At 44.6% G+C, this 12,715-nt stretch overlaps 1 protein-coding gene across 2 annotated transcripts in view; it reads left to right on the top strand.

Moving 5' to 3' along the window:
• Positions 1-3,652: 3,652 nt before the first annotated feature.
• The window catches only part of LOC115137105 (inositol-trisphosphate 3-kinase C-like), a 17,211-nt gene continuing 8,148 nt past the window's right edge, over positions 3,653-12,715 (top strand). The window contains exon 1 of one of the 2 annotated variants that reach the window (XM_029673167.2): positions 3,653-5,030. In XM_029673167.2, coding sequence (XP_029529027.1) covers positions 3,804-5,030 — 1,227 coding nt within the window. In that variant the 5' untranslated portion in view covers positions 3,653-3,803. Of the gene's footprint in view, positions 5,031-10,057; positions 10,415-12,715 lie in introns of those variants that run through there. The other variant, XM_029673168.2, reaches the window with a different exon arrangement.

Raw genomic sequence — 12,715 nt, 5'->3', positions numbered from 1 at the left:
CGACTCACCAGTGTTGCAATCACCAAGATGGCGTCGTGTGGTCGAGTGTTTTCATTTATTTATTTATTTTATTTCACCTTTAATTAACCAGCTAAGCTAGTTGAGAACAAGTTCTCATTTGCAACTGCGACCTGGTCAAGATAAAGCGTAGCAATTCGACACATACAACAACACAGAGTTACACATGGAATAAACAAAACATACAGTCAATCTTACAGTAGAACAAAAGAAAACAAAAAGTCTATACAGTGAGTGCAAATGAGGTAATGGTGGCGAAGCTAGTGAGGGAGATGTGAGATGTGAAGTCAACGTTGTGTGAACAAGTGCCCCATGGTGGCGGTGGGGTTATGGTATGGGCAGGCATAAACTACGGACAATGAACACAATTGCATTTTATTTATGCCAATTTGAATGCACATAGATAATGTGACGAGATCCTGAGGCCTGTTGTCGTGCCCTTCATCCGCCGACATCACCTCATGTTTCCTCATAATAATTCACAGCCCCATGTCGCAATTCCTGGAAGCTGAAAATGTCCCAGTTCTTCCATGGCCTGTATACTCTCCAGACATGTCACCCGTTGAGCATGTTTGGGATGCTCTGGATGGACGTGTACGACAGCTCGTTCCAGTTTCTGCCAATATCCAGCAACTTCACACAGCCATTGAAGAGTAGTGGGACAACATTCCACATGCCACAATCAACAGCCTGATCAACTCTATGTAAAGGAAGTGTGTCGCACTACATGAGGCAAATGATGGTCACATCAGATACTAACTGGTTTTCTGATCCACGCCCCTACTTTGTGACCAACAGATTCATATCTGTATTCCCACTCGTGAAATCCATTGATAAGGCCCTAATAAATTTATTTCAATTGACTGATTTCCTTATATGAACTATAACTCAGTAAAATCTTTGACATTGTTGCATGTTGCGTTCATATTTTTGTTCAGTGTAGATATAATGACGAGATGCTTGTACCACCGCCCTAACAATAGGATCCATTGCCCACAGAGCGGAACGGTAGACTGTCAAGATCCCGCCTATTCCTCTCTTTAGATTGGTGGATACATCTTATTTTAATACTTAAAAAAATATTTGATGAGGAGTGTTGACGTCAACCACCTGTATTCAGTGGAGAGTGAGATGCATAGATCGTCTAACATTTCAACAGGAACAACTCCGGTATAAAGTTCCCGGGATATGTGTCACACACATCACACTTATATCAGTACACTCGTAACAACCTAAGCATTACAAAACTTCTAATAGGTCAAATAAGCATTAGGTATCAAAATAGCAATATATTTTGTATCTTGACTAAATTCGACACTCTCATTGCCTCCCCCCCCATACAAAAACTCCTCACTTGCTTAATAAATAATGATCTGCTTAATGTGGACAGATTTTTGGAGGAGTAAACCCTCTTGCTTCGACTCTTCCTCTCTGCTTTAGGTAGGCCTAGACCAGAGTTGTATACTATGAAGCAAGCTAGATCTACTCCGCGTTTTCTAAAGTTAGTCAGCTTAAACTAGCTTTACATTTCAGCTCAGGCTTCATCTGTCCTATGATGGAGGATATTGCTCATCCGCCTGGCGCTTACTCTAGCCTCTACGGGACAGTTGAGCTAACGTGCGCTAATGTGATTAGCATGACGTTGTAAGTAACAAGAACCTTTCTGGCGCTTACTCTAGCCTCTACGGGACAGTTGAGCTAACGTGCGCTAATGTGATTAGCATGACGTTGTAAGTAACAAGAACCTTTCCCAGGACATAGACATATCTGATATGGGCAGAACACTTAAATTCTTGTTAATCTAACTGCACTGTCCAATTTACAGTAGCTATTACAGTGAAAGAATACCATGCTATTGTTTGAGGAGAGTGCACAGTTATGAACTTGAAAATGTATCAAAAAAACAATTAGGCACATTTGGGCAGACTTGATACAACATTTTGAACAATAATGCAATGGATCATTGAATCAGTCTAAAACTTTGCACGTACACTTATGCCATCTAGTGGACAATATTTAAATTGTGCCTAGAGTCCTAAGTCATATAATGACTTGCATTTCAATGATGGAACAAAACAAAAAATAAAATGTTCTTTGCATTATCTTTTACCAGATCTAATGTGTTATATTATCCTACATTAATTTCACATTTCCACAAACTTCAAAGTGTTTCCTTTCAAAGAGTATCAAGAAAAAATGCATATCCTTGCTTCAGGTCCTGAGGTACTGGCAGTTAGATTTGGGTATGTCATTTTAGGCGAAAATTGAAAAAAAAAGGTTTGTAGGCTTGTAACTGCGCATGCTGAGACAATTCTGAAACATCAATCCATGTGTGAGTCATTGCCACATTTTCATTAGTGCCCAGATCAAAATGAAAGACAAGTTTAGGTTTTAATTCAGAAATGGTGTGAAATTGGCTTTTTGAAGTGCAGTCTTTATTTAATTACTGATAGTCAATGCCGTCTTCAGTGTGCTTATCCCCCAGTCCTATCAATAAAATAATATAATTTCCATACAAAAGTTTTACTGTGTGTGGAGGTTCAAATGCATTCTGTCATATTTAAATGTGTGATAGGTATTTTAACATAAAAAAAGGTTTTACAAACAAAACATTTCATTAATAAACTATTGAATCAGTCATCTTCCGCAAACGATGGCGATGACTATGCAATCTTTGCGAGATGGAGGGGAGGGTATCTGATTTCATTGGTCCTCAACTTGTGGCTCAGACTCTTCATTCAGAATAAATGGAGTTAGCCCGCCCTGGAGCAGTTTAGTTCTGAAGGATTTGTTGCCATCGAAATGTACCTGACTGAAAGGTGAGCCACGTTCGTGGTACTGGTTATCCCGAGTTGAACTCGAGAGTGGACCAAAGTTATCTCGGTCAAATTATTTGCATGACCAATCAGCCATCTACAGTGGCAGTACAGCATTTACTGCGATGCGGCCTCCACAGATGTCAGAGCAAACATACTTTTTATGCTTCGCATAGCTGCTGTGAAGGAAGTTGCCAAGGAAGTGAGTTTGTGTTTATACAGGACCTCACGCCCCCACATACCGTCAAACAATTATGTCAACGCGGAGCTATACAGACCACTTCGCATTGTTACAACATTTGAGGCACACAGCAATGTTGTATGGAGGTAGATTTGGCCTCCGCATGCCGCCAGGGGCTCAGCGAATTGCGTCACGCCCGCCATACGAATCCTCAGACCAAATGTTCAGATCATGCATACATTGGCTTTAACTCTTCAACCCTGATTTGTAGAATAGGGCTCTGAGCTCTGGCATAAACCATCCATCTCAAGCCAAACAAAACAGACTTGAGGCAACAATCCCAAGGCAAGAAACATGAGCAAAGCATTCGCCTTAAAAGGCACAGAAAAACAAAAAAAGCGTTCCTGTTTTACAGCCAAATGTATTTTTGTTCACCCTCCACGCAGACACAAATGTCACTTGTCCCTTTAATGAAAGCAAAATTGTGTACCTTGTACCTTATGACATTGTTTGGAGTTGTTTATTGAAATATCACATAGATCAGACCAAATGGAAAGCAGTGTAGACTAGCCTATGTTGTGTTTTGGCAAAATATTCTAAAACTGTTTTCATCTTTTTTTTCTTGCAGATATTGGACATTCAAACATGTTCCTATAATTGTCATTCATCATTGGCAACAATGAGTGGAGCACGTGACTCATGTGTTACTTTGCTGCACAGTGCGAATTGTTTCAAATTTGATACATCTTGGAAGGTGTGACTTGTGCGCTACTACTACCGTGTACAGAATGGGTCAAACGTGCTGTGGTCTCTCGTACTCCACCGCAGCTCCAGGCAAAGCGAAATGGAAACCAACAGAAACACCCAAACGACTCCCTATCCGCAGATTTACCCGTGAGGAGCGAAGGTGTGACCGGTTTTACAGGAATCGGATGAAAACGAAGCAGTTGCCTTCGCCAGGCACAGGTCAACCAGAGGTAGGGCTGGTAATCGGATCTGGAAATTCGGAAACCCTTCGTGGTAACGGGCGAGGGAAGTTGTTGAGAGGCCAGACTGAGTCGGAGGTAGTGGACCACACCACCCCGGTCGCCGAACACCCATCTGGAATTCATTATGAAAATATTCAGGCTCTCGACTGTGACGCTGTGAGCAAGGGAGCGGCCGACTTGTCCTTCGATGCGACGGGCTTGGAAACACGGTCCAGAGGATTCGACAGAACTCGCTGCGCAGTCACGCAGCGCAGCGGCCCAGAAACAACGGGAGAAGACCATGTCTGGAATGCCCCGGCGAGGGCCATGGAAAACAAACCATTCGGATTTGATAAACAGGGTGGGGTTGCCTCGGAGGTCAGGGGGGTATCGGGGGCTGTACAACCGGATGGTTCAGTCCATTGGCGCACATCTGGCAATGAGAATTTAAGACGGACCCTGACATCACTGAGCTTGCGTTTGGACGAACCTCTGACAAATGGCGTGTCAGAACCGACAGGGTATGATTTACTCCACACAGAGGTAGAAATGACCAAATCTAACTTTCTCACTGCTTCCCGTGAGCCCGAAGCTGTCAGGAAAAATGATCAAAACAGTTGTTCAGTTGAGTCGGGGAACCAGGAGGACCCCTCGATCAACTCTCCAATACAGCCACACGGACAGGTCCAAAGTCCACTAGGCAGCCAAAGTTTCCCCGGTACTATCCCAAAGCTTATTATAACCAGAGATCTAAGCCCCAGTTGGACCCAGGAAACACTAGATCCAAGGACCATGGGACTCGGAGTCGGTGGATCATCGCTGGGCCCACACGCCGATGATGAGTCCCCATGCTCGGACAGTGGCTGCGGAGGCTCCCCGGCGCTAATGCGCTTTCACAGAAAGCTCTCCAACTCGTCCTCTGCCGGCTGCTTGTCCTCCGCCTCGTCCTTTGAGGAGTCCGAGGATGACTTCAACGGCAGCGACATCGAGCCCAGCCTGTCCCCAGTCATAGGCAACACGCTGGGCAGCCCAGACGAAAGCACGGGGGTAAGTGTGCCATATATATATATGAATTATTGTGCGATAAATGCGGTGGAGGTCTACTGACTAGAGTTTATCTTCTATTTAGTTGCATACAAAAGCACACAGTAGTATTATGTTAAACTCCTTTGCTATAATCGGTCCTGAATGTTGGCTGGAAGTGCCAAAGATGGGCACATGCATATATATATACATATATACACACACAGGCCTATTTACTCTCTGTACACAAATAAATAAAGACTCCCGGTGATTTATTGGCTAAACTCTCTTTATTTGTGTAGCTTGCAGTGTATTCACAGTTAGTCAGTACCTCTACACAAGATCATTTCTCTGGGTGTATGCCAGCTCATGCTTTTTATTAGGCTACTTTCTGTACACACACACACTTCCATGGTACAGTTAGTATGCTCTCATGCTATTGATATAAGGCCAAGTCTTTTTTCTTCTTCTTTCATTTATGAGATGCACTATGATTAAAAATGATGTCCTAATGCGCAGAGCAGACCTTCACTGGTAATGTGTGTCCCAGCACCTCACTCCCATTTTGATGACTTCCAGATTGCATGTCAATAAAACAAACGCACTCAGTGTTATTTCCTCAATGTCAGTGTTTGTGTCAGACCTACTGACGTCTCACTCGGGTCACAAACACAAAGCCACCAAGGCCATGTGCTCCTACCGCAGGGGATGTGGTGAATATTAGGTCAATGGCTGTGTCAAGGGTATAATTTGTATTTTATTTTAAATGACCCGTGGAACCTGAAGGAGTTTGGAGTGCATATTGTGCTTATTGTATTTATGCATAGATCAGTTAGGTGTAAACAATATGATGGAAATCGGCTGGCCTATCAGAGGGCCAGGTTAACTTTTGGTGTCTCTTACATAATACTCCTAAGCCAATGAATAGGGCGTTTTATTGGTGATCGGTGAACCTTTGACTCCTGAGTGACTCTTTACCCATGACCCCCAACCACTATGACCCTTGACTGTGATTATCACTAATGAGCTCGGCTCGATTAACACGGGGTCATTTTCTGAACCTCGAGCTGTTCTTGTTTTGTCCCATGTATGATGCAGCTCTAACCTTCTTACAGTGGTACATTTATGGCGTTTCCCTCCCCAGTCGGAGGCCTTTGATGCGCCCTGACCAGAAATGCTTGGAATGACACTAGCTCAAAAACAGGATGTCTTTCCTGGCAATGGACCAATTGAAAATCAGGCAAGCTCTCTTCCTGAACAGGAATGGCGTGAATCCTAGAAGTCACCACCGAGAAAGACTGTGTGGAAATACTAGAATTTCCACATGTTACATATCACCAACACACACACACACACACGCGTTCTCTCTCTCCCTTTTACTTTCTGTCTCTCTCTGAGTGCATAATCAATGTGCCTTTGTTTGTGAGAGAAACTACTCCAGGGGGACATCTGTTCAGTCCTTGTTTGTTCATGTCTCTGAGAGGGAGATGGCTTTCCAAATAACACATAATGACTGATCTATTTAGATGGCATTGATGTGTGACTCCAGTGGGTTTCTATGCTGTGTGTGAGTCAATGTGTGGTGAGAGAGAGCCTCCAGAAAATGTACCCAAACTACACATGGCTAGCAGATGTTCATGGGAGTGTAGCGAAATGCTTGTGCTTCTAGTTCCGACCATGCAGTAATATCTAACAAGTAATCTTAACAATTTCACAACAACTACCTTATACACACTAGTGTAAAGGCATGAATAAGAATATGTACATATGAATAGATGGATGAGCGATGACCGAACGGCATAGGCAAGATGCTGTAGATGGTATAGAGTACAGTTTATACATATGAGATGAGTAATGTAGGGTATGTAAACATTTATATAAAGTGGCATTGTTTAAAGTGACCAGTGATACATTTATTACATCCAATTTGTAATTATTAAAGTGGCTAGAGATTTGAGTCCGTATGTTGGCAGCGGCCACTCAATGTTAGTGATGGCTGTTTAACCGTCTGATGGCCTTGAGACAGAAGCTGTTTTTCAACGTTTCCTACCTAGGTTGTCTCGCTCTCTCTCTTTTCCTCACTACATTTGCTTTATCTCCGATTCGCTTTATCTTCTGCGAGTTCAGATATTTCCATATTTGCGCGTGTGTGTCATCCTTGTTAATGCATGAGTGTCGTCTGGGTGAAAGGGGGTTGGTCAGCAGTTCCCATCTTACATTACATTTACATTTAAGTCATTTAGCAGACGCTCTTATCCAGAGCGACTTACAAATTGTAGATCCCACACTACTGTTATGATTGAATATCTGGAACACAGGGAAGTACCGAGGAGTGAGTGATTGTACTGGGGCATCCATTTTGGATCTAGCTGGGGGGATACGGCATCACCGAGGAGTGAGTGAGTGTTTTGTACTGGGGCATCCATTTTGGATCTAGCTGGTGTGATACGGCATCACTGAGGAGTGAGTGACTGTATTGGGGCATCCATTTTGGGTCTAGCTGGTATGATACGGCATCACTGAGGAGTGAGTGACTGTATTGGGGCATCCATTTTGGATCTAGCTGGTGTGATACGGCATCACTGAGGAGTGTTGTCGGTGGTGGTAGTATTAGGGCCTTTGTTGTTATTGGCTTAGTGTAGGCTTTCAAAGTGTGGCCAAACCAGTTGTTTAACCTTGTGCTCAATGATGTACCAAGTAGACACTTGCCTGCTCACACAAATACATATTCAGAGTTTAAGGCACACACTCGCACACTACACACTCTGCCGTCTCGCGTTCACAGCTCAGAGTGTGTCATGGAAAATTGGGCTGAAGGCAGTTGCGTTGCTAGGCGACATCATTGCCATATATGGCGCTGTTTCTCTTTTTTTTTCATTTTTTCTCTCTCTCTCTCTCGGTTTGTATTTTGAATGTAACGTCTTGCATTATTCACATTACTTTTAACCTATTTCTTAGTCTAATTTCTGCCTGCATCATCCCTTCATTTCTCTGACTCCATCTTCCCCCCCGTCTAAGCCTTGCACCACGGCATAAGGTTTTCCACTGATTCACAGGCAGTGGAACAGAATGCAGAGGAAAATATAGATGAGTGGAGGAGTGATAAAGTACCCTCTCTATACACACACACACACACTACAATATACCCCACAACACATACCAGTGCTCATACAGGGCATGCTCCATGTGCACACACAAGAACCAACTCGTACACAAACTCCCGTTATGCAACTCACAATTGCAAACTTGCAGCACTCTCACACATATTTGTTAGTGTTCACAAAAGCATTAAAACACACATTTGTGTCAGACTTCTGTTTTTTTGTGTTGACTGGGCTGTGGTTGAGCTGTGCTCATGCCACAGAGAGCAGAAGGGAGTGGATTTGAAAAGGCCTGAAAAAGAGCAGCATCACACCTAAAAGTAAGACCTCATCCAGCGATTTTAATTTATAATAAAAAAAATTAAAAAACTTTTCCTGTTGGAAAGTGATATCCCAAGATTTACTTAACAAAAGGTACATCTCAATAGGTGGTCCAGGTAAATCATGCCATTGTGTGTGTGTGTGTGTGTGGGGGGGGGGCTTTCCTCTTTTGTTCTCTATTGTTCCTCAAGCAAGGGGGAAGGCCATCAATCTGACATCACATATACCCATCAGACTAACTCCTTGAATTGGCCTACTCCTTGAAGTTTGCGGTTGTCTTTAAAAAAAAAACTATTTTACTCAATGTTTTTTTTTTTTTTTTTTACCATTTAGGATGTGTACTTCACTGTATTTATACTTGGGATATCACTTTTCAACAGAATGTTTTTTGTTTGTTGGAGGACGTCTTTAAAGACTACAGCACACTGGTGTTGTGAGCACTAAAACAGGGAGTACCCCCTTTGTAAATCAAACGCTTCATACCTCTCTCGCTGAGGGACAAAGAGAGACAGGACTGCGGGGGAAGGGTTTAGAGGGAGCTATAGGGGGAGTACTCTAGTGGATTAAAATGTTCTTTATATAGTCCGGATAGTCCAATCAGTAACAATTGCCACTGTTTCCCAAGGAGTCCTGGGTTTGAGAGAGAAAGAGGGAAAGAAAACGGGGTTAGTGGTATTTGGAAATGTTGTTTTCCTCTGAATATCCAATCCAGTAATTCACTTTGGTTCCAGCATGATGACAAAGCAGAATTGGCTACGTTAGGTAGATAGATGTCTTTTGCATTATACTCACACACTTCAAGGGTTTTTGCCTTTTCCCCACTATTGCTCTCTCTTTCTCTCTCTCACTTGTCTCTCTGGATTTACATGAGTAAAATATGTGCGGATATTTTGAAAACCTTTTTATTTTCAATTTAGCTAACAGAGCAAAAAAATGTTGTCTGCTGGTATTGAGGTAATTCCTGCAGGAACATGAAGTGCGGGAGAGCCATTGTCTTTACGCTATACTACTCAGGGGGGTGTATGTGGGGCAGATGTCTCCCACACTACCCCCGGAGCTAGTGTGGGAGACATCTCTCATAGAAGTTCCTTACACTACAGAAGTATATTTCCGGTGACTAGTATGTGTCGTCAAAAGCAGTGTAGACTAAAGAGGTATTACAGTCATGTATGTCACTAGGGACTCTGGGTTTCTGAGGACACCGGCTCAGTACAGGCTGATGGAGGGATTAGAGAAAGGGAGAGACTACTATAAACAGATTGTGAGAGGATGTCAGAAAGGCAGTTGGTGTGAGAGAGGGGAAAGAAACTTGGAGAGGGACAAATTGACAAGGGGAGGGGGCAGGCAGAGGTCATAATGAATTTAGAGGGAAAATTGACAAGGGGGGGCAGAGGTCATAATGCATTTGGAGGGAAAATTGAGCGTTAAGTTACAGATTAGTGAGAGAGCGGGAGGGAGAGTGACGAGTTAAAGAGCGAGCCCGAGATGGGGAGGGAGAAGAGAATATCATGTAGGGAGACAGTGGTACAGTAAGAGGGTGACACAATGCGGCTGAGAAGACCGAGACGAGTTGGTGTTAAAGATAAGGCAGTGAGAGAGGGGGAGGGCTCAGTGGGAGAGGGATTATAGTGTAACCTCATATGAGAGGGGAGGTTCACCAGAACACAAGTTAACAAAGCCAGGCAATTCCATTGGTTGACTGCTAATGCTGCAGGGCTAACTGGGGGACAGAGCTTCTATCAGTCAGAGGTAAGGCTAAATGCTCGTGCTAGGCTAACAGTGACATAGAGAGGGGGGCAAGGCTAAATGCTAACCCCGCTAGGCTAACTGAGGGACAGTCTGATGGAGCGCCGGACGCTCGTGGAGGTCACGTTTGGAGACCCTGTGCGGAGTGTGTGGGACTGGCTACGCTCTCACCTCCTCTCTGTGTCTGTGTGTGCCTGTGTCAGCGCCGGGCTGCTGCTCCACTACTGCGCCGTCTGCCAGGTAAGAGATGAGACACAGATTAGATTTACTATTGGGAAGAGCTGAGATGGGAGATGAATGTCAACAGGTGAGGGCAGGCTTAGATACAGTACATTAGACACTGGGTGGTTTTGATTGGCTGAAAGCCGTGGTATTTCAGACTGTATACCACAGGTATGACAAAACAGATTTTTACTCTTTTAATTACTACATTGGTAACCAGTTTAAAATAGCAATAAGGCACCTCGGGGTTTGTGGTATATGGCCAATATACCACGGCTAAGGGCTGTATCCAGGCACTCCGCGTTGCTTAAGATGGCGTTGGCCATATACCCCCCGGGCCTTTTTACATAAGTATGGTATAGCTAGGAGGTGAAGTCAGATGACCCTGGCCTTCTAAAGTCATAGATATAATATACTTGGGTGTGGACAGGTGAAGACTGTCTCTGTCCATGTGGGCATGGACGTGGTCAGGACCACATTGTCGAGCGTCGCCAGTACAAATGCCACAAGTAGAGCCGACGTGATTCCTTATTCGACTTGTCAGAGAGGCATGTTTGTTCCACATAGCGTATTTATATCTGAACATTCCACAGCGGGCCCCTGGTGTAAATCCAGTATATAAGGCTGCCTTTCTCTCTAGGAGTAGCCATGAGGTGGGCAGGTACACAGTATCTCCTCTCTCTGGTATGCGTGTAGTCGCTGCTACAGACCCTGTCCTATCTAGTTGAGGCAGGTATCTACAGGCGAGTTAGATCATCCTCCTTCAGAGAGAAATACATCTGCTTTGGCATGAGCTAATATGGACGGGTCTGTAGGCCGGGTCAGGTGTGTATTGGCTCTATTAGGTCCAACACCATCAGATCTGGTCTTTTATTTGACCGGGTTTGTGACACCTAGGAGCTGTCTTTTTATTAGGAAAAGCTGTAGTAATGTCATGGGTGTTTTTAGTAAGGTGCTCTGCGTTGGCGGTTTCACCGTCTCTCTCTGGGCTAAGGCGGTGGTAAGCCAGGGGGGATTTATGATGATGGCTGCTGGCCGAATAGACATCGGGGCTGTAGGCCAGAGCTTCACAACCGTTCGTTTTTTTTTTTTTGCCTCATTGCCAGAACAGAGCTTTTCTGTTCCTCTTGCGGACAACACTGATGTCCAGAATGTCACTACTGACGTGTGTGTGTGTGTGTGTGTGTGTGGGTGTTTCATGGCTGCTATCTTCGTGACAGGGGCCAGACACATTCCAAGAGTGTGGTGTAGGATGAAGGGAAGAAAAGACGGAGGAAGGGGCCAAAGGGACAGAGCCCTGCTGTTAATAGTGGAGTAGAGCCCTGCTGTTAATAGTGGAGTAGAGCCCTGCTGTTAATAGTGGAGTAGAGCCCTGCTGTTAATAGTGGAGTAGAGCCCTGCTGTTAATAGTGGAGTAGAGCCCTGCTGTTAATAGTGGAGTAGAGCCCTGCTGTTAATAGTGGAGTAGAGCCCTGCTGTTAATAGTGGAGTAGAGCCCTGCTGTTAATAGTGGAGTAGAGCCCTGCTGTTAATAGTGGAGTAGAGCCCTGCTGTTAGTAGTGGAGTAGAGCCCTGCTGTTAGTAGTGGAGTAGAGCCCTGCTGTTAGTAGTGGAGTAGAGCCCTGCTGTTAGTAGTGGAGTAGAGCCCTGCTGTTAGTAGTGGAGTAGAGCCCTGCTGTTAGTAGTGGAGTAGAGCCCTGCTGTTAATAGTGGAGTAGAGCCCTGCTGTTAATAGTGGAGTAGAGCCCTGCTGTTAATAGTGGAGTAGAGCCCTGCTGTTAATAGTGGAGTAGAGCCCTGCTGTTAATAGTGGAGTAGAGCCCTGCTATTAATAGTGGAGTAGAGCCCTGCTGTTAATAGTGGAGTAGAGCCCTGCTGTTAATAGTGGAGTAGAGCCCTGTTGTTAATAGTGGAGTAGAGGGGGATTAGGATGACAGTGGGAAGCAGTGAGTGAAGGCAGGAGAACGAGAGAGCGAGAGAGAGAGACTTTGAGAAAGGGAAAAGTACGAGGATTACGAAAAGGAGAAGTGAGGGCAGAGTTTGGGCAAGATTGAGGGAACGAGAAAGAAGATAAAGTGTGAGGTTCCGTGTCACCAGTCCCCTCTCCAGGGTCAGTCAGGTCAGGTAATAATGAAGGAGGTGGAGATGGGAGGATGGGGGGTGAAATCTAATAGAGGGGACTGAGTTACATCTGCCCCCCCCCGGCCTTTCATTAAGCTGTCTGGCCTGAATTGCAGGAGAGCGAGTGGGAGATAAATGAGTGAATGAGAGGGAGGAGTGAAAGAGGAGAAGATAGCCGTTTAGAAGGGGTATAGACCC

The sequence above is a fragment of the Oncorhynchus nerka genome, linkage group LG11 (genome assembly GCF_034236695.1).
Source record: "Oncorhynchus nerka isolate Pitt River linkage group LG11, Oner_Uvic_2.0, whole genome shotgun sequence".
Lineage (NCBI taxonomy): Eukaryota > Metazoa > Chordata > Actinopteri > Salmoniformes > Salmonidae > Oncorhynchus > Oncorhynchus nerka.
The sequence above is the reverse complement of the archived record's forward strand: the minus strand, read 5'-3'. Positions and strand labels throughout refer to the sequence as shown.